This window comes from Mus caroli, unplaced genomic scaffold (genome assembly GCF_978045245.1).
Source record: "Mus caroli unplaced genomic scaffold, Mus_caroli_1 scaffold_5, whole genome shotgun sequence".
Taxonomy (NCBI): domain Eukaryota; kingdom Metazoa; phylum Chordata; class Mammalia; order Rodentia; family Muridae; genus Mus; species Mus caroli.
This window is the reverse complement of record NW_028227260.1, coordinates 64108388-64131585: the sequence shown is the minus strand read 5'-3', so window position 1 is coordinate 64131585 and position 23198 is coordinate 64108388. Positions and strand designations below refer to the sequence as shown.

General features: G+C 38.7%; 1 protein-coding gene and 1 pseudogene across 1 annotated transcript in view; one reads left to right on the top strand and one right to left on the bottom strand.

Annotated features, from left to right (window-relative positions):
- Zdhhc15 (zDHHC palmitoyltransferase 15) overlaps window positions 1-23198 on the bottom strand; it is a 127424-nt gene that overhangs the window by 76252 nt on the left and 27974 nt on the right. The window contains exon 2 of the mRNA XM_021153468.2: window positions 19182-19208. Coding sequence (XP_021009127.1) covers window positions 19182-19208 — 27 coding nt within the window. The remainder of the gene's footprint in view (window positions 1-19181; window positions 19209-23198) is intronic.
- On the top strand, window positions 10504-10610 carry LOC115030202 (small nucleolar RNA SNORA17; annotated as a pseudogene).

Genomic DNA, 23198 nt, shown 5'->3' with positions numbered 1-23198 from the left:
GCTGTTGTGGTTACCTACACAAGACCTGAAGAATATCAAGCCTGCCAAATTCCAGCATGGGATTTTTTTTTTTAATTTAATTTTTTTTTCTGAATTGTTATTGTGTTATTTAGTTGAGAATTTCATACAGCAAATTTTAATAAAATTCTTTCCCTTCAAAAAAAAAAAAAAAAAAGAAAGAAAAACAACAAGAAGAATCCCAGTTACAAGGTCTAGAAAATATTTTAACAAAGTCAAAGAAGAAAATTTTCCTAACCTAAGGGACATGTCTATAAAGGTACAAGAAGCTTAGAGAACACCAAATAGGTTGAACACAAAAAGAAAATCCTATGCCAAATAATAATCAAAACACTAAAAACACAGAACAAAGAAAGAATATTAAAAAGTGCAAGAAAAAAGGCCAAGTAACATAACAAAGCAGACCTAGTAGGATTATACCTTATTTCTCAATGGAGACTGTAAATGCCAGAAGGGCCTAGAGAGACATGCTGCTCTAAGAAACCACAGACATCAGTCCAGACTACTATACACAAAAAAAATTCTACCACTATAGATGGAGAAAACAGGATATTCCATGACAAAATCAATTTTAAACAATATGTATTCACAAATCCAGCACTGCAGAAGGCACTAGAAGGAAAACTACAATCAAAGGAAGTTAATTACAACCATAAAATATAGTCAATAAATAATCTCACACCAGTGAAACCGAAAGAATGGGAACACACACACACACACATACCCCAATATCAAAATAATAAGAATTAACAAGAATTGGTCATTGTTCTCTCTCAATGTCGATGAACTCAATAAAAATACACAGATTAACAAAATAGATGTGAAATCTGGATCCATCCTTCTGCTGCATACAAGAAACATACCTCAATATCAAAGATAGTCATTACCTCAGAGTAAATGGTTGTAAAAAGGTTTTCCAAGTAAGTGGACCTAAGAAACAAGTTGGTATTGACAGTAAATAGACTTCACAGGAAAATTAATCAAAAGTGATCATGAAGGACACTTCATACACATCAAAGTAAAAATCAACCAATATGAAATTTCAATTTTTGACATCTATGCTCCAAACACAAAAGCACCCACATTTGTACAGGATATACTAAAGCTTAAATCACACACTGCTCTTCACATATCAATACTGGGAAACTTAAAGTACCCACTCCCATTATTGGCCAGATCATTGAGAAAAAAAAATAAACAGAAATAGAGCTAATAGATGTTATGAGCAAAATGGACCTAAGATATCTTTTGTGTTTTACCCAAACACTAAACAATATGTTTTTTTCTCAGCACCTCATGGAACATTCTCGAAAATTGGTCATATAGTCAGTCAATCACAGAGCAAGCCTCAATAATTACAAGAAAATTGAAATACTTTCTTGAATCTTATCAGACCACTATGGATTAAAGCTGGACTTCAACAACAACAGAAACACCAGAAAGCCTACACACTCATGGGAACTGAACAATTTTCTACTCAGTGACCACTGGGTCAAAGAAGAAATAAGAAATTAAAGATTTTCTATAATTCAATGAAGATGAAGGCACAAAATACCTAAATTTATGGGACACAATGAAAGTGGTGCTAAGAGGAAAATTCATAGCACTAAGTGTCTACATAAAGAAATTGGAGAAATCTCATGTTAGGAACTTAACAGTACAACTAAAATCTCTAGAACAAAAAGAAGCAAGTTCACCCACGAGGAGTAGATAACAGGAAATAATCAAATTTAGGGCTGAAATCAATAAAATAGAAACTAAGAGAACAATACAAAGAATCAACGAAACAGAGTCGATTCTTTGAGAAAATGAACAAGAGAAACAAATCTTTATCCAAACTAACTAAAATGCAGAGACAGAATATGCAAATTAACAAAAATCAGAAATAAAAAGGCAGAAATAACAATAAACAGTGAGGAAATTCAAAGACCTAGATCCCATAAAATTGGAAAATCTAATATAAATGAATAATGTTCTCAATACCTATCTTTACTTACCTACCCTTAACTTACCAAAGGTAAGCCAAGTTCAGATAAACAATTTAAATAGATCTATAATCCCCACAGACAGAGAAGCACTCATTAAAAATCTCCCAACCAGCCGGGCGTGGTGGTGCACGCCTTTAATCCCAGCACTTGGGAGGCAGAGGCAGGCAGATTTCTGAGTTCGAGGCCAGCCTGGTGTACAAAGTGAGTTCCAGGACAGCCAGGGCTATACAGAGAAACCCTGTCTCGAAAAAAACCCAAAACAAACAAACAAACAAACACCAAAAAAAATCTCCCACCCCCCCAAAAGCCCAATTATTATTCCACATAATAGAAACAGAAGGAACACAGTCAAATTTATTTTATTAGGCCACAATTATCCTGATACTCAAACCACATAAAGATTCACCAAAGAAAATTACAGACCAATTCCTCTTATGAACATTGATGAAAAATACTCAAAAAACAAATCCAATAGTACACCAAAAATATCCTTCACCATGATCAAATAGGTTTCATCCCAAAGATGCAGGGATGTTCAACACATAAAAATCTATCAATGTAATCCACTATATAAACAAACAGAAAGAAAAAAAAACCGACGTGATCATATCATTAGATGCTGAAAAAGCCTTTAATAAAATCCAATGTGCCTCCATGTTAAAAGTCTTGGGGATATCAGAGACACCTAAACATAATAAAGGCAATTTATACAGCAAGCAAGTAGCCAACGTCAAATTAAATGGAGATAAAATCAAAGCAATTGCACTAAAGTCAGGAGCAAGGCAAGGCTGTTATTCACTTTCTCCATACCTACTCAATGTAGTAATTGAACTTATCTAGAGCACTGTGGGAATGTCCAGCCAATGACTGGTTTAATTTGAAGCCCACATCACCAGAGGGAGCCCATGCCTGACACTGAGGACTGAGACTAGAAGCTTGGAAGCCCAGAGATCCATAATAGAATCAAATAAAACGGGGAAAAAGTCAATGAAATGATTCCTAATATTCTGCCATACTCATAATTCAGTGCCCAAACCAATTGTCATCATAGAGACATTGTCCAGCAACTGATGGAAGTAAATGCAGAGACCCACAGCCAAACACTAGGATGAGCCAGGAGAATCTTGCAGAAGCAGGGAAGGAAAGATTCTAGGAACTAGAGGGTCAAGGACACCAGGAGAACATGACCTACAGAGTCAACTAAGCAGGGCTCACAGCGACTGAAGGAGCAACGATGGACCCTGTATGGGTCTGAGCTAGGTCCTCTGCATATATGTGATGGTTGTATAGCTTGGTGTTTTTATGGGACTCCTAACAGTGGGAGTGGGGAGTATCTCTGACACTTTTGCTTAGAGTTAGGACCCTTTTCCTCCTACTGGATTGTTTTGCAACAATTTTCAAATGTCCGTGTGCAGGGTGGTTGAGATCGCTAAGTGGATAAAGGCAGTTGTTAAGTCTATGAGAACCAACTCCTACAAGCTGTCTCCTAATATCCACATTCTCAATGCGGCACATGTGTGCAAGAGTATACACACACACACACAGTCACTCTACATTGAAAAATGTAATAAAAATTCAGCATACATACTTCACCAAAGACTGAACCATTATCTGAATTATAGAGTTCAAGAATTTAGCCACCCACTCTCAGGTCATTCTGAAGAACCAGGAGAAAAGTGCCTTTAGGCCATCTGCTTGTTCATCCTACCACTTCAAAGTGAAAACTTGCTCCAACCTCCCTAATACAGAGAGAACTCATGATTCTCATGTTCCTGCATCCCTCTGTGTAGACAAGGTTCTTGACCTTTGCTCTCAAATATACACCAGTGTAGTTCGTTCTACATTAAAAACATGCAGCATATTTCTTTCCTGTGCCTCTCCCAGTTGGGCTATTTCTTAAGATTATTATTCACACTGTAGTGCAAACTGATTTGAAACTCTCTACGTAACTAAGGCTGGTCTTGAACTCATGGCAATTCTCCTACCTCATCCTCCCAAGTGTTGAAATTACAGATACAAGTCACCACACCTGGTTGGCATAGTTTTTTATAATTAATTTTGTGTCTAGAATACTCATCCTGTAAACCACAGGGACACTGAATATTTTTTAAATATGTTGCTCCAGTGAGGTTTCAAATCACTAGAGAAATCAAATAGCTTGTGAACTGTAACCCTGAGCTGTCACTACTCACCGGCATAGAAATGAAATGGAAAAACATGCTTTTTCCCTTTAGAAAACAGGCACAGTGGAGCCCTTCACTTATCTGGCAGTGATTACTGGGGGGGGGGGGCATCAGAAGCTGCTAGAGTTAGTGTTATAACCTGAAATCCCAAAGTCTTTCAAATGTCTTTTCTTCTTTTCTTTCACCAGATGCAGAGGTTTGCAAGACAACCAGAACATGGCCAAATGCCAAAGGAAAAAAATTCCTCTGAGCATGCAGTTGTTCTGCATGTCATCACTGTGTTGTGATGTGAATAGCCCATTATGGGGATAGCTTGTAAAATAATGCCTCATAAACACCTTGATAAAATTATGGATGCTAAAATTACATGCTAGAAGTAGCATTAAGAAGTTGTTATTAAGCAACATCTTTGGACAGTAGATTACATTTTGTTTTGCTCTTAGGAGGTAGTGGGAAATGTGTATGTGTGTTGGGGTGTGCGAGGGGGGGGAGTAACTTGTGCATGTATTCTTGGGTGCCTCCAAGTGTATGTCATAGTCTGTTGTGAACGCAGCAAGATGAGCAGCAGAGTGAGAAAGGAAAGTGGCTTTGCTCCACATTTCCAGACAAATGCCAAAGCTGTTACTGCGGCAATTATCTAACAAGCCTTTTTTCTTCTTCTTCTTTAAAAGCTATTGTTAGAGACTCTTTATTTTAAAAAGAGATTATTTTCTGTAACATCTTTCATACCAGTTGATGACTAAAAGCATTTGTGTTGGTAGTGAGGGAAAATTAGGAGAGAGAAGTACCTTGCAATTATGCACTGTAATTCAAATAGGAACAGCAGTTGTAGACCTAGCAATTGAGAGTCCTTATTAAAACCTCCATTTTGGCTCAGGAGAGAAATCCTTAGATTATGATAAGGGTGAAATTTGTCAGCCAGTCAGTTAGTTACATCTCCGTTTGAGCAGAGAACTTAACAATGAGGTGTTGATTCTGACGTTAAATATATTGCCTTACTTTACTTACACCGCTTTGTGAACTCCAACAGGGCTGGAGCTTGTGCAGCAGTTATTTGAAGGAGTCGTGAGGATAAGGAAAGAGTCTCATAGTTTTTTGCCCAAGGTTTACAGAACATTTGATGAAATTTTAAGAATTACTCACATGTTCATTCCATGGTTTATCTAACCCTAGCATCTGAATTTTTATCAGCTGGTTCCAGGGTTTACCTAATTAACCCATAGGAGTTTCTCTGATATCAGCATAATATCCTGGTGACATATGGCATTACATTTTGAAAAGCATAGTTTCTTTTTCATTAATGTCAACTTAAAATGTTAGGCTTTCATCCAAGGTATACTGATTTCTCCTAATTATCCACTAGACATCTACTGCTCATCAATTTATATAAACTTTTCATAAAGCAGGTTATGTTACCAACTCTTTAAATTTTTTAAAAAAGATTTATTCATTTTATATGTAGGAGTGTTTGCTTGCACACACGTTCACTACTTGTGTGCTGTGTCTGAGGAGGCCATAAGGAAACATAGCTTACCTGGGAACTGCAGTTACCATATGGATGCTGGACATTGAACCTGGGTTCTCTGCATGAACAGCAAGTGTTCTTAACCACTGAGCAATGTTGCCAGCTCCCACATATGTTACCAGTTCTTGAGGATTATCTTATAAATTTAGCAGCCATTATGCAAAATGGAGCTTCATTTTCATTGACATGAATTAGATCTCGATCTCTCTCTCTCTCTCCCTCTCTGTTTTGTCAAGACAGGGTTTCTCTGTGTAGCTCTGGGTGTTCTGGAACTCACTCTGTAAACCAGGCTGGCCTCGATTTCAGAAATCTGCCTGCCTTTGACTCCCAAGTGCTGGGATTAAAAGCATGTGCCACCACGCCCAGCCACTCTTTGTCTCTTTACACTGTATATATACTAGGTAAATATTCACTCACTGAACTATACCAGTAGCTTAATTGTTAGTATTTTCAAGTTCCAAAGATCTGTCTCATTCCTGTGCATTAGGAGTTGGTACAAAATACTGAAAGAACAAAATACATATGTTTATGTGTATCGGAAAATATTAAAAATGAACCTTTAGGTTCCCATGCTATTCTAAGCCCTGGTGGTTTGGGCAGCCTGTTCTTATCTCATGCAGACTCTCTGGACTGAACTCCTGAAACGTCTCCACCCAGCTTGCTAGGTTCCCACTGGTGGGTCGTTACCAAGCCAACTCCATGCTCCAAAACCCCACGACCTTTGTGGTGCACATCAGGCAACCCCACGCTTTGCCGCTGTACCTTTCTCTCTTGAACCCAGACAAACTGCCATGTGAAGGAAAACACAACACAAACTTCAGAAACAACAGCAACTCAATTGCGGGGCGAAACAACTAAAATCCTAATCTTGTAAGCCTTATTAGATCTAAATCCTCTAGAGGCAAATCCTAACGTATCCATCATTGAAACTGGGAGACACTAGTAGCTACATCTTGTTCTTATGCTACCCCTGTCCAAAAAGAACCTGTTAGGAACTCTCTCCTGCTTCCTCTCTTGTGCTGTCCAACCCGGAAGTCCTACCTACTCGCCCAGTGATTGGCTCCTTTATTCATTAGGGGACTCACTCACTCCTTTTTCCCCTTGTCTGCAACCCCTCCCAGGAGAGCAGAATTAGCACCAAAATACAAACAGCACCAGGCCCATCCACAACATTTATGAATGTGAATTATAATATTAATCTTTGTCAAAATGATCGGATTTGGAATCGCCTAGGAGACATACTTCTGGTTGTGTCTGTGAGGCTGTTTACAGAAAGATTTAACTGAAGAAAGAAAAATCTACCCAAAATATGGAGGGCACCATCTCATGGACTTGACTCCCGGACTGAATAAAAAGTGAAAAATAAACCTGTTGAGGTCCAGTATTTGTGTCTTTGGTTCTTTATTGTCAATGCAATGTAACTAGCTGCCTTATATTCCCACCAATATGTTTTTCCCAAAACAATGGACTGTAACCTCTCAAACTATGGGCTAAAATAAATCTTTCCTTTTTAAAAAATTTGCCCTTGTCAGATAATTGTGTTAGAGCAAAACTAATATGAAGGGTTTTTTTTTTTTTTCATTTTTTTTCTTGTGTTAAAAAGATGTGGCACAGAGATGTCAGGTAAAACAATGAATTTGGAACCAGCTGATTGGCTTGAACTCTGGATTTGCTATTTAATAACAATATATCCTTGGGTTGGGGATGATGCTCTATGGTAGAGTAGTTGCCTGGCTTGTTTGAGGCCCTGGGTTTCTCTCCTAGAAGTAAGACAAAAATCAAACAAAAAGGTGCTGGGAAGATGGCACAGTGGGTAAATATGCTTGACAATACAATGAGTTAGGTTGCAATTGTCCAAGCATAACTGCCCACAATCCCAACATGTGCACAGTCAATGGGAGGTTGAAACAGGATATTCAGCAGCTCATGGTCCAGCTAGTCTGTTTCTCTTTTAAAGATGTATTTTATTTTATGTGCATGTGTGTGCCTGAGTGTATATATATGCACCACATGCATGCACGTTCCCCAGGGACCAGAGAAGATCATCTGGCACTTGAGTTACTGGGAGGCACTGGATGTGAGTGCTGGGAACCAAACCTGAGTTCTCCACAATAGCAGCAAGTGCTCGTTATCACAGAGGCATCTCCACATCCCATCAGCTAGCATGGTTTAAACATTGTGTCTCAAACAAAGTGGAATGGCGAGGACCAACAGTTAAAACTTGTCCTTCGATGTCCATATGTGTGCTACGGTATGTATGTGCCCACAGCCATATACATATATACCTATAAGACTCTCTTACACATATACCATGAAACGAAACATTTGTTCCAAATTATGTGTCCTTGAGAAGCCAGTTAGCCATAGTTATGTACATATAAATATACATGTACGCAATATATACAAAATATATTTAAATGTATTGATAAACATTTATAATATACACATAAATGCTTGTCTCACAAAGTTTTTATGAGTATTATTTTCCAATGCATTGATACATCTGACATATTAGAATAACTTAACATGTAGTTTTTTTCTCTTTTTTTTCTTAACTCTTGGTGGTTTATAGTCTTAGAAATGATAATTAAAAACTACACAAACTTTATTGGAAGAAATACGATGGCTTGTTAAAAAAATGAGGAAAATGGCTTGTTTCTAGTCCTCTACTTGGTGTTGAGCCAGTCTTTCATTGATTCATTCATGTTGGGGACATAGGAGCAAACTGGGCTAATCTTTTGAGTAACAGTCTTTGGCTTCCCTCATAGCTCCAAGTAGATAATTGGAATATTATTATTGTGCATGTACAATTTGAACTAAGGGAATCCATTGATTCAGCACTGTCAGGATTATTCACAGCAGACTTTAAAGGGAAGCAGAAATTACCTGTTGTCTACATAGCGGCTAGGGATTTATAGATCGATTCTCTCTGGCTGTGGAAGTGACAGGAACACAGAAAGCACAGGTTGGTTCCCTTAGAATGTATTACCTTTTGTTGATTGAACCTATAAATCTATCTCAGTTACATGGTGCTAACTTTATTTTAATATCATTAAGTTTCAAAGTTTAAAGGCATCTGGGATGCTATTTGGCACAGTGGTCTAGAAAACGCACATGTCTTCTTTACAACACCTCTAATAACCAGTTGTCTAGCTTTTGTTTGAAGATCTGAAGTTGTAATACAGAATCGATCAATGCCTAGGGGGTCAACACATCTTATTGCCGGAAAACTCTGTCAGACTTGTTTTTCTTATATAGAAATATCCTTCCTGGCAACACCCTCTCATTGATCTTAATTGTGCATTACGGAAAGAAAAACAGATTGTTTGAAAACCACAGCCTGTATCCAGACATTTAAAGATGCTTCACAACTCAATAAAATGGGCTAAAGACTTAACCAGATACTTCCCCTAAAGAAGAGTTAGATGGCAGTGAGACATGTGAAAAGATGCTTGGCATTAGCAGTCATTACAGAGATACAAATCAAAGTCACAAGGAGACATTGCTTTATGCACAGTAAAATGATTAAAAAAAAAACAAATAAAGCTACAAATGAAAATAAGTGACATCAAGGATTTAGACCAACTAGCGTTGTCATATACAATGGCAGGGAAGCAAGAAGGGCAGAACCACAGAAGCAGACACTTAGATAGTTCTTTATCCAATTAAACATACCACATGAGCACAAATCTTACTCCTTAGTATTTACCAAGAGAAAAAAAGACATTGTCACAAAGGCATATTTTTCAAATTTTTAATGGTTCTGGAAATTTTTAATGGTTCTAGCACATGTCAACCAAGTACTTTACCACTGTCCTTGTCTGTGTACGTGTATATATTTATCAGCTTCATTCAGTGTAGCTCAAAACTGGAAAGAATTCAAATGCACCTGAACTAGTGTGTGAAAGACTGACTTAGGGTACAATTGAAATGTGCACTAACCAGCAGCAATGAAAAGGAAGAAACTATTTATATGTGCAGTGGCATGGAGGAATCCTTTAAAACTGTATAGTACTAGGAAGGCAAATATAGAAGATTGCACACTGTATGCTTCAATCTATATAGCATTAGGGAAAGATAAAATTGTATGGGACCAATAAATAAATAAATAAATAAATAAATAAATAAATAAATAAATAAAAGCAGTGGTGGTGAGCAGCAGGGAGTGAGGATTGTTTGCAAATGGGTCAGATGGAATAATCTGAAATAATGTTAATATTTTATACTTTCATTGTGGTGGTGTTTACATCATTGTCTATGTTTTTCAAAGGTCATCAATATGAACACTTAAAATGGATGTCTTTAAGTTTTCAAAAATCATATCTCAATAAATCTGACAAAACTTAAGTTTTTCTTGAATTTTTAATTTCTTAGATTAATATTTAAATCAAATCATAATACACCCATATTAAAAATTACTCTAATAGTCACTTAAAAACACCGGAGAATAAACTGGTAAGTAAAAAAAAGTTAAGTTACATAATAATAGGTATAGTGTTACCCAGTGTTTAAAAAGTCAAGCTTATAAAAATCTATACTTCTATTTCTAACTGTAAGGAATAACTAACTATAATTGCTAACTGTAATCAATAAGAGTTCAAGTCAAACTAAAGATAATAGATTCCTATGGTTAGTGAGAGATAATGAGAACTCAAATCTTTACATTATATATGTCTACACTTTTAAACAATGAATCTTTTAGAAATATGTTAATCTATCAAGAACACAGCCTTCATTAGAGTCCTCAAGCCTTTATTAGAAAGTGATTTTTTTTTAAATGAGCATTAAACCTGCTGCTAGAGGTATTGCAGGTGTGGCTGCTGTGTCACATGTGCAGCAGTAGGTGGCAGAGTGATTAGTAGCCTAACATTTCCTGAAAAAAGTGAGCCTAAGACTACCACCAGTCTGGCACGAGAGGGTGTGGACAGAGAGAAAGCCTGAGATGACCATCAGTCTGGTGCCAGGCAGGCTTGGACAGGCTCCTAAGATGGGGAGCAAGCCAGAGTCTAAAAGAACCCCACCTGGGACCACAGACCTCAGGCAAAAGTGAGCCTGAGACAGACAATCCTCACAAGGGGCCACTTGAGCAGGTCAGGTGAGGGACAAGTCTGAGATGACTACCAGACCAGCACCATGGGGCCCTGACAGCTACCCTGAGATGGCCACCAGTCTGGTACCACACAGGCCTTGAAGGGTGGACCATGCCCAAGATAACCCCTGCTAGGCACCATAAGGCCCAGGTGGGACATACACTCCTGAGACCATTCCTGAGATGTCCCCGTAAAATCTGAGACCCCAGTGCAAGTAAGTGGTAGAGAAGTGGAAGAGAAAAAGAAACAGAAGGATGTAGACACAATGAAGAAAGGAAGAACTGGAGACTCAAGGGTAGTGAGGAACAGCCTGACATGAGTAGCCAGTGATGTCACCTGGGACCATGGTGGGGTCCCGGACTGTGCTGACACAGGGGGCCCTGTCTAGGTCTGTGGCCCTGCAAGAGCAGGGGTTTGTTGCCCCCAAAGGCCAGGTGGATGTCCCTGGTCTGGACTGCTACCTGGTGACATGTTGATGTTCCAGGGCTGTGCAGAACTGGTCCCAGCCCTCATCTGGGCATCATCAGAGACCTAGCCCTGGAAGCATAAAGGTGGGAGAGCTGATTCTGCCTCTAACCAGTTGGAATACTTGGGTTAGCATCCCAGCACCTTGTGGAAGTTGTAGCTGACCCAGCCCTGAGGGTAGAAGCGTGGGAGAGCTGGCCCTACCACTTGTCTCCTGTGCAGTAGAGTGAGAAAGAGTTATCCTCTTCCCCCTTGCCGCTCACCATCTGCAGCAGGCAGAAGAGCTGGCCCTGAGGTTATTAGAACAGTAGAGTTATCCCTGCCTCTCACTTGCTGCAACACTTGGGAGAGCAGGCCCTGCACCTCACCCGGGCAGCACAGTAGAGCTGACCCTGGATGTGAAGGCTGTGGGTGAGTTGGCCCTTCGGGCATAAGCATAAGAGAGCTGGCCCTGCCTCTGGTCTCCTGTGTGGTGGTGAGAGATCCCCTCACCTCCCTTTTGCCTTCACCACTGGCAGTGGGCTAGAAAGCTGACCTTGACAAGGTCATGAGATTAGGAGAGCTGTCTTTGCTCCTCAACGGCTGCAGCACTTGGGGGAGCAGGCCCTGCACCTCACCTGGGCAGCACTGTAGGGCTATCTCTGGATATGGGGGTTGTGGGTGAGCCAGCCTCAAGGGCATAAGTGTGGGAGAGCCAATTTTGCCTTTTGTCTGCTATGTGGTGGTGTCAGTGTGGGAGAGATTCCCTGCCCTCCTTTTTGCCCTTGCCATTGGGGCAGGTGGGAGAGTTGGCCTAGATGGGGTCATGAGAGCATTAGAGCAGGCCCTGCATTTTGCCTTGGTAGCACAGTAGAGCTAACCCTGGACATGGGGGTTATAGGTGTAGCCAGCCCAAGGGCGTGAGATCAGAAGAGCCCCAGTGGGCTAACCAGCTCAGATACCTTTCAGACCCAGATCTAGGGGTTATGAATTGGCCCTAACATATACCGCATCAATGAACTGCTGGGCTGCATGAAGGGACCAGTCCTACAGATCTCAAACTACAGGGTCTCCATGACACAGGGCAACAACAGGATATCCAAGAAGAGGCCCAGTGAGGTTCCAGTATTGCTAGTGTAGCAGAAGCCAGAGGCCTCATTGCAATTAAACATTTGCAAGCAAAGAAGTGTGGGCAAAAGGGTATACTGTGGGACACACTGTGACATACTACACTTTCCATAATGAGATTTTTTTCTCTGTTGTAGGAAAGGTTGCAAGAGTGGAGGGGCTTAGGAGGAGAGGGGGAGATGAGCGGGATTGGGATGCATGATGTGAAAATCACAAAGAGCCAATTAAAATTTTAAGAAATGATCATTAAAGTCTATCATCATTGTTGTCGTTGTCACCACCGCCATCACCACCACCACCATCATCGATGCTATGAGACAAAATTACCCTATTTAGACCAGGTTAGCCTAGAACTTGCAATGTATCAAAGGCTGACCTCAAAGTTATGATCCTCCTGCATCTGTCTCAATTCTTTATAATGTGTTACCATGGTCAGCAGTATACATTTGTTTTAGTTGTTTTAGTTACATTTCTTTTGAACCAGGCATTGTTGTGGATAGCCCTGGGGCTAATTATATTTGATGTTAATTCCATTCTCCAGTGAGTGGTTGAGTGGCTGAGTGGCTGAAGTCAGCACTCAGGTGATTTCCTGTAAACCTGCTTCCCACCTTAATTTGTAAAATAAAGGAGAGTTGATGATTGGGCAGATAAAGGGAAGGTGGAGCAGAAGGTGGGAGAGAAAAGAAGGAGAAAAAGGAAGTGGGAGAGGACACAGAGGAGGAGGAAGAAGGAGAAAAGCGGAGCAGAAGCACATGGCCTGGAGAAACTGCAAGTTCTAAGCGGTCTCATAAGCTGTGGAAGATGGTAGTGTAGTGGTAGATCTGCCCAATCTAGCCGCGCAGCATGTAATCATATTAATTGTGTTGTGTTTTCATTGCCGGGGCATATTTGGGTTGGAGAGATTTACCGAATGAGAAACAAGGCATGGTGGTGTATGTTTGTAATCCCAGTACTTTGGAGGCATAAGCAAGCAGGAAGAACACCACAAGTTTGAAGTCAGCCTAGTCTATAACAAACCTCAAGACTGTTTCAAAAATACCACCACAAAGAAGGATTGGTGATATAGTTCAGAGGTAGAGTTCTTCCTGAGCAAGCATGCAGTCCTAAATCTCTATTACTTTAAAAACCAAACAAAAATGAAAATTCTGCTTTGGGGCTGTGGATATAGCTTAGGGAGAGAGTGCTTCCCTAGCAAAGACAAAGCCATGGGTTCAATCTTGGGGAACATTTTTATTTTAGCTGGCATGTTACCACAAAATTTTACATATTAATGGGGTTCTATACAATGTTTTAACACACACACACACACACAGGTCAGGCTAAGCATATCTATCTTCCCAAATATTCATGTTCCCTATGGCAAAATTATTCAAAGTATTTCTTCTGGACTTTTGAAATAGACAATTTACCTAGAGACAGTTTTACCTCCTATGTATCTATAACTTAATAACCAATGACCAGTCCCTCTCTTCCTACCTGACCCCTACTTTCATCAGCCATCTCTGGTAAACACTATCTTACTCTGATTTTTATCTTTCATCCCACAGATCAGCGACGTTGTGTAACCTTTCTGTATCTGGCTTATTTTATTGAACACAATGACTTGCAGTTCTATCCATGCTCTATCAGATATCAAGGAATCATGTTTTAATGGCTGTCTAACATTCCACTGTGTTTATGTATATTTTCTTTACCAATTAATCACATGAAAGAGATTTAGGTTACTATTTTATGGTTGTTGTGGGTAATATCATGATGAATATGAAATTTCAGGTATTTCTGCTTCAACAAACTGGTTTTTATCTCCTTTTCACATATGCCAGAGTGAGACAGTGAGATCATGTGGTAATTCAATTTTATTTTAGTTTTGAATGAAACTCCATGCTGATGGCCATAATGATGTACTAATTTACATTCCACCAACAGTGTGCAGCAATTCCCTGTCCTCCTCATTGTCACCAACAATTACTAAACTTATTATTTGCCGTTTATGTGCTTGACTGTTTTACCTGGATGTCTGTATGTGTACTGCATGCATGCTTGGTACCTGTGGAGGCCAGAAGAGCATGTTGGATGCCCTGGAACTGGAGTTACAGATATCTGTGAGCTGCCATGTAGGTGCTAGGAACTAAACCCAGATCCCTGGAAGAGCAGCCAGTGCTCTTAACTGCTGAGCTCTTAAACCACCAAGACACTTCTCTAGCCCCTCTCATTTTGGCTTTCTTTTCACTTTCCCAAATAGTTACATTGAGCTTTAAAAAAAAATATACCCACTGAGCATTTGAATGTCTTCTTTGGAAAAATGTCTAAGTCCCATTTTAAAATTGAGTTTATTAGGGGTTTTGCTTTCTATTTTTTATTTCTTATATATTAGAGCTACCAAGCATTGGGCAGATGTATATATAGCATGCCTCTTTCAAAAGTCATGTATTATTAAGAACTCTGACTGGGAACACAGCTCAATGGCAGAGTTCTTCCCTCTCCCGTCCTGGGTTTAATCCTCAGTGTCATAAAGAAAGAGTGTGATGCAGGGTTTGATGGTTTATAACTGAAGATTCCAACACTTGGAAGAATGAAGGAGGAGAAATGTGCATTCTGTGGCTGCTTGGACTATATACCAAGGCTCTACCTTGATGAATTAATAATTAAACAATCAAGAAAATATCAATAGCACTGAGATAACTCATCAAAACCATAGTGAAGATTTCTATTACAATCTGGCAAAGATAAAAAAAAAATCATACTGTAGCATACTGTCTTCCCTCTGAGCTATCTTTTACAATCCTGGTATTTTTTAATAGATTAGCTATAAGTTAAGGCTAGCCTTAGCTGTGAAGCTGACACAGAGCAGATATTTCCATGTTTTTTTTTTTATTTTGAAGACATGATGAATCTCTTGTATTAGTTTTCTTAGTTCACAATAATGTACTATAGACTAGGTGCCTTAATCAATAGAAATTAATTTTCTCACAGTTCTGGAGACAAGCCAAGGTAAGGGTGCCATCTCAGGCCTCTTTCCTTGGCATGCACACCACCATCTTCATCCTCTGTCTTCAATATTGTCTTCCTTCTATAATCACCTATCCTTAAATTCCCTTCTATTTTGAAGACACCTGAATTCACTCCAGTGACCTCATTTTAACTTAATTACTCCAAATAAAGTTACATTTTGAAGTACATGTGGCTAGACACCACCTATAAATTTTGGGGTACTCAAGTCCATAGTCACTTTAATATTTATGAAGTACATCCATTTCTGAGAAGGTAAGTAATTGCAATCATTTTCCTTTAAGGAAGAATCCAGAGAATTTCATATGTAAATCATCAAAATCTAATGAATCTGCACAGGACAAGCTGAACTTTTGTTTACAATGATTAATGACCTTTTGGGAAGATGAGAAACTGTGAACAGTGTATTACTCTTAATTATATTTGGGCTGAATGATGGATCATGCCTGATGCCCTTATCGTTCTTAAGTTTATTTTTAGCCTCACCTCATTCTTGGTTCTTATTAAATTTCTAATTGTTAGCTTATCCCTGATCCTCATTTCAGGGTTATTGAAGGGATTTTTTTTTTTTTGCAATCAAGATCTTCAACACAGATCATGCTGAGGAAGATCATCTTTATAATATACTTATGAAAGCAAGGGGAATATATTATTATCATATTTTAGTATAAAATAAGATAGCATGTTATATCTTTTAAAAATTTTTGGAGTCCTGACCTGAGTCAAAAAGATTGATACAGTTTGTAACATTGTGAGGTGTGCTGCAGATGACTTGGACTTTAGCCTCTATTCTTTTTCACAAAAATTAACATGACTAGGAAAAAATATTTTATCTATTTGGATCTTATTGTGCTACAATATGAATACATGAGTTCTGACCATATATTCATGAGAGAAGTCATGGGAAATTATAGTCCTGAAATATCTCATACTACTTTGCAGAACCTTCAGAGTCTTTCCAATGTCAGTACCAGCAGCAGTCATCATCAAATGGTAAGTACCTGATACTACTTTATATTTATCATGTATCAAGCACTATGTTAAAACACTTATTCAAAATAACCATAGAAGGTAAGTGCTATTTCTATTTTATGGATGAGGAAAGTGAGACCGAGATTATTTTCCCCATGGCATGCACGTAGTAAGTGGCAAAGTCAACTAATGCCAGGTAGGCCTGACACCAAAATTTTTCTTATCCATTACTGTTACAACTCTCCTAACTTGTAAAGCACTGTTAATAGAATTTTGAAACTTGAAATTTACCAGGCACTTTATTCATTTCATGGGGTTGTGGTAACAAATTACTATAACCTGGGTGATTTACAAGAATAGAAATGTATTACCTCACAGTTCTGGAGTATGTTCTTGCTCAAAACTCCAGTACTGAATCTTTCCCTGCCTTTCCCTAGCTCTTGTTGGTTACAGACAATCCTTAGTGCTCCTTTGCGACACTACAACCACCCTTCCTCCATCCCAGAAATGTTTTCCATACCTATATATCCAATTTTCCTTTAGAACACCAGTTACTGAGGCTTTCTCTAATCTTGTATAACTTCACCATGACATGATAATATGACATGATAATATGCCTCCAGTCCTATTGCAAATAGGGACACATCCACATGATTAATGTAGCCATGAATTTTGGTGGAAGACTATTCAAACCAGTACAGGAACCATAAAGTAGACAAAAAAATAAAAAAAAAAAACCTTTTCTAGTATTTTTGGCTTAAAGTTTTCTTAAACTTTGGAGACAATGAAACGTCAGGTGATATGGCTACTTCAGTTCCGTCTGACAGTCACGTTGCTTACTTTAAAGGTTCAAAGTAGTTGGAGACAAATCATAAATTCACAGAGCTATAAGGAACCTCAGATAGTAATTAGCTTACTGTTTATTGCAAGTTTGCTTCGTTAAATGTTAACATCTCTGTTGTTACTCTTTCATGTCAGGATTCCTAACAAAGCAGACTAGCTACAGACATTTAGTAGTTTACAGTAGAGCCTTGAGATGTCAAAGCATTGTTATTTTTGTAGTAATTAAAGTTCAAAGTAGGCAAGTTACTTTATGAAGGCCACAGAGCTAGGAAATGACACAGCTAGAACTCCAACTTATATCTTGTGTCTCCTAAATTTCATTACACCCATTACAGAATGTGGAAGCAAAATCTAATGCCATTGCTTATTTTATGGATCAATTTAAGAATTGTCAGGGGACAGGAACTTCAGACTCCTACTATCAGAAGGGATATTAAGTTAAACATTTCTGTATTATCAGGATATGAAGCACAGTAAATTGTTTATGATGATGATGATGAATAACACTGTTATTATTATACTTTTATGGTAGACTATCATGTAAGTCTCCCCCCAGCTATATTGAAAGTTTGTAATAGAAAATACTTAGTATTTATATAAGATGATTTCTGACTTTAAGAACCATACATAAAATTAGATGGCAAGCCGGGTGGTGTTAGCACACGCCTTTAATCCCAGCACTGGGGAGGCAGAGGCAGGCAGGATCTCTGTGAGTTTGAGGCCAGCCTTTTCTACAGAGAGAGTTCCAAGACAGCCAGGGCTACATAATGAGACCCTGTCTCAAAAAAAAAAATCATACATGCTTGGAGATGATGGTGGTGCACACCTTTAATCCCAGCACTCAAGAGCAGAGGCAAGTGGATTTCTAAGTTTAAGGGCAGCCTGGTCTACAGAGAAAGTTACAGGACAGTCAGGGTTATACAGAGAAATCCTGTCTCAGAAAAAAAAAAATCAAATAAAAACCCAAACAAAACAAAAAAGAAAAAAACTTAAAAAAAAGAAAACGGAAAAAAAGGAAAGAAAAAGTCACCTTAAGACTCTTAAGACTTCCTCTGCTGCTGTCACAGTAACAATGCATGTTTATTGAGCTTTTAGGATGTGCTCTGTTCACCTTTGTTCTGCTTTATGTACAATTAAATTGTCTTCATGACACCTTCACAAATCAGGCAGTAATATTGTTTCTATTATGTATGCAAATGATAGGATGAGTGTAAACTGTTTTATCAAGAAAATAGTCAAGCTGTAAATTCAACCTGGCTCTGGAGCCTGCACTTTTAAGTCCTAGTGCCCATTGTTTCCCATTCCTACTGCTCTGTTATCCATGGGTAAATGAGCAACAACAAAGCAGAGAGGTAACACAGCAGATCTTAAATGCTGTGAAGGTTAATGAATTCTAACACTGAACTCTCATGAAATGAGAATTAAAAGTGACACTGTAAAACGCTTCCATATGTACTCTCGATCTTCCCGATAAAATAACATAAAGCTAATTGTTCATGGAAACTCATGATTAGCTTCCACGTTTTAAATGCAAAGGGCCTCACTGCTTTTAAAAATGGATCAAGCTAAGCTGGTGATGATGTGTTGAAAGGAACACAAGAATATATAGGAACTGTGATGGTCAAGGTCTGTGGGACCCTTCCTGACTCTATGTGTTGAAGACGGAATGGATTAGAAAGAAAGGCCGGGTAGCTAGGACAATAATTACAGAAGAGAGAGGTTAGAGCTGGTCATTATGGAAGAAATTATCATGTATCTTGATAATTTCTAATTGCTATTTTATGGCTAAAAGGGCCACTGAAAATATGTGTTGCTCCATTTCTGAGTAATATTCCTTAAAACATCACCCTAAATGTTCTAATGAACCACGTACATTTTTTGTAAAGTTGCTCAGTTTAAAGACTTTATATAATTTAGTTTTTGTACGAGAAAAGGATATGTGATACATTCCTAACCAACACAGTTCCCAATAGACACTTACCTTTTTCCGCTGGACTCAAAACAGTCACTGTGGAGAGAAAAGAAAATGGGTGTTAGAAGACAGGGCAGAGGAGACAGATTAAATATCAGTAACATTTTATAATGTGTTGCCTAGTTAATGTTTTCACAGTATTATGTTTTGAACAAGTTACATGATGGTTAGGGATAGGGGTTAGGGTTAGAATGATTAAATTTCATCCTATACTAGCTCATTTCTCTTAAATCTTTAGTAACTAAGAACTCACAGGCCGTTGATATGTTGATATGGGTCAATGGTTAAAGGTGCTTGCTGCCAAGCCTGACAATCTAAGTTTGATCTCCAGGACCTATATGATGGTAGGAGAGAAAGAATTCCCGCTCATGCCATGTCATGCATGAGCACAAATCTTCCACAGATTAAATGTAATACAATTTTGAAAAGAATCAACACTCATTTAACAAATATAGAAATAACCTTTTAGAAGACACAACAAATCAGATGATATAAGAGATAAATAACATGGTGTTATAAACTTAAAAACTGATAAACTAGGAGGGTATTACAGATGTCCCTCAAGTGTATGATAAAGCTATATCCCAGTTGACCCACTGTTGAAAACAACATTAAACTGAAAGTGCTGGGTTTGAGGTATAGGTCAATTGGTAGAATGTGTGCTTAGCCTTCCTCTCATTTCCTAGCACCACATAAACCTGGGAATGGTGTTCCATGCCTGTATCTCAGAACTTGGGAGGTGGTAGGAGCGGGAGTTATCGTTCAAGATCATACTCAGCTACATAGTGAGTTCAAGGGAAAATATGAAGAGAAAAAAGGAAAGAAAATTATTTTAATAATCTAAATTATGGAATCTCATAGTTTAGTGTACCTGACCTATTGTGCTGGGTAGTATTATATCAGCTTGACAAAAGCTAGAGTCATCTGGGAAAGAGGAACTCTCAGTTAAGAAAATGACTCCATAAGAATGAGCTAGAGAGCAATGGTTCTCAGCATGTGGATCCCACCCCCTTTGGCAAACCTCTATCTCCAAAAATATTTACATTACGATTCATAACAGTAGCAAAGCTAAAGTTATGAAATAGTAAAAAAATAAGTTTACGGTTGGGGGTCACCACAGCATGAGCAACTGTATTAAAGGGCCGCATCATTAGGAAGGTTGAGAACCACTGATATAGGGCATTTTCTTAATTAGTGATTCATGGAAGGGCACAGCTCACTGTGGGTGGTGCCATCCCTGAGATGATGGTTCTAGCCCTGGGCTGGTGTTCCTGGTTGCTCTGTAAGAAAGCAGGGTGAGCAAATCAAAAGGAGCAAGCCAGTAAGCAGCACCCCTCCTTGGCCTCTACATCAGCTCCTGCCTCCAGGTTCCAGCTTATCTTATTAATTATAAGATAAAATAAATCCTTTCACCCATAAGTTGATTTTGGTATGGTATTTTATCACAGCAATAGAAACTCTAAGTAAGACATCTATCTTATATGTCCTTAGAATACTTAGGTTAACCTACCTCTAAACAAAGACCACCTAATAAAAAGCCTGTTTATAATAAAATGTTGACTACCTTATGATTCATTGAATACTGCACTGAAAGCAGTAAGCTTGGGACTAGATTCTAGTCTCCAGAGATTTTCCCACATACTGCATCTAGCTCCTCCAATCATCCCTTGTAGGTTTATCATGAATTGTGTATTACTCGTGTTTAAAACACCATTGTAAAATGGTACCTATCTGTCTTTATCATCACCATCTCTGTGTACTTGATTTTAAGGGAAGCAGAACTACAGTTTTAAAATTTTTTTTTGTCAGAACAGTTAAGAGTAAGGCAAATGGGTGAAAACAGTGAGTGAGAATATATTTCAGGTGTGATTTCTTCAGTCCTTCCTTCTCTTTACAGGCAGACATGTATGTGTATTTTTTATTATTATTTGAATGACCATTTGAATGGAACTTTTAAACAATGTCACATTTGGTCAGTATTAAAAATCTTGATTTCTTCTTTTTCTATAGTACACAAGTTTGTAGTGGTACAGAGACACTACAGAATCCTAATCAGCTGAAAAGAAAAATGAAGTCGTGACATGTGCAATCAAATGGATGAACTGGAGAATATTATTATACTGAGTAAGGTAACTCAGAAGCTGAGAGACAGACACTGCATGCTCTCTTTTAATTCTGGTTTCTAGTTCTGAATCTTCAGAGTTGCATACAGAACTCGAGGAACAAAAAGTCAGGAAAGTAGGAAAGGATTATTGAGGACGGGAAGAGGAGTACTAGAGAGAGGGATAGCAGGGCACAGGTGCTATGAAAGGCGAATGGGGAAACGGGGGTGGGGGCTTAATTGAGCAGAAGGGTAATACAGAGGAAGAGGGAGGAAGAAGAAATAAAGAACACTAAGGGTATTTTTAAAAGCCATAGGGAAACACATTATTTTTTAAGCTTACTTAAAATACATTCTATGATACATATGTATATATATATATTTTTGTAATGGAATTACCCCATGTAGGAGTAATAACGCTTTCCCAGGAACCACAGCGAGTCTAACAAAAACCTCAGTGCCAGGCAAAGGACATCTCCCAAGAGATCCCTCAAGACAATATAGACCCTTTGTTTACTTCACACAACTTGAAGGTATGACCCCATTGCTGAAGACACCATACACTTTAGTTACAATACTTAGAAGAATCAAGTTGGTACTGACTTGGAAGCCTCCTCTTTAATAGCTAGCTCTCATAGTATAAGAAGGTGCTTTGCAAGCCGCCAATGGAGAATTATTAACAGTCTTGCCCAGCTGCTAAACCTGAGAACCACAGCAATGACTGAACTTACAAGATATCCCAATGGTGCAAAAATAGCACTTATGTTTGAGGACTAAATGGACTTTTCTCTAAATAGACTTAAGGCCCATTCAGTAGGAGATAGCTCATTTCTGTTACTGTAAAACAGACAAGAACCTGTGACTTCAGAAGACACTACTATTTTCTACATTAATGCAGCTTTGAACTGTATTCTAAATAGCCTCTTACTAGTATATGAGTGTATCTCTCCCTTCATCAAAAAAGCTTTTTTTTTTTCTTATCAGATGGGGGTTACTACAGAGATCCACAACTGGTCAAAAGGCAGGGAACATCTCACTGCTGAATGCTCACCTCCCCCCCTCCCCCAACTGGAATATCTACAACACAATCTCCATTATGCAAGTTGGCTCTAGGAACTTTGCATTAAGGAGAAAGATTTTAAGAGCCTAAGGATCAGAACAACTGCTGTGAGTGAGCATCTTCCTGGCATGACTGGAGTGCTGCACCCATATTCTCTCTGCATGGTTGCCTATAAGTTTCACCAGTTGACATGTTGACATGGAAGTGTCCATAGAAGAAAATTTCACAATGCCCTACACCTAGAAGAAGAGTTGAAAAGCTGCTAAAGGAGGGGGGATTAGTTTTCTCCAGGGATGAGTCCCTTGATAGATTTCCCAATTCTAACTGGCCAGTCCAAACACATATACATTTACATGCAGGGAATACTAATTGGGCTCATTAAGGTTTACGTGAGAGTGTGTGTGTGTGTGTGTGTGTGTACAACAGCAATAATTATAGAACAGGTCATGAATTGTTGAGAGTGTGGGAAGAGTACAGAGGGGGAGATGGAGGAGCAGAGGGAGAGGTAAAAATGATGTAAATATAGTGTACTCGTATATGAAATTCTCAAAAACGGTTAAAATTAAAATAAAGTCAATGAATGAAAGTAGTACATGCTCTAAAGTATATAAAAAAGGTGTTGATGGGTCAATGTAGGATGTTATGATTTTTGTACATGCCATGATTGTGCTGATGACCCAAAACAGTAAACTAGGTTAATTACATCTCTTTGAAATGGAGTGAGTAGGTGTTAGAGATGGCTCAGTGGTCAGAGTGTTTGCTGCTTTTGTAGAAGACCTAGGTTCAGTTCTAAGCATTCATGTCACACAGCCTAACAGCTGCCTGTTACATCAGTTCCAGGGCATTCAACACTTAGCGTTCATGG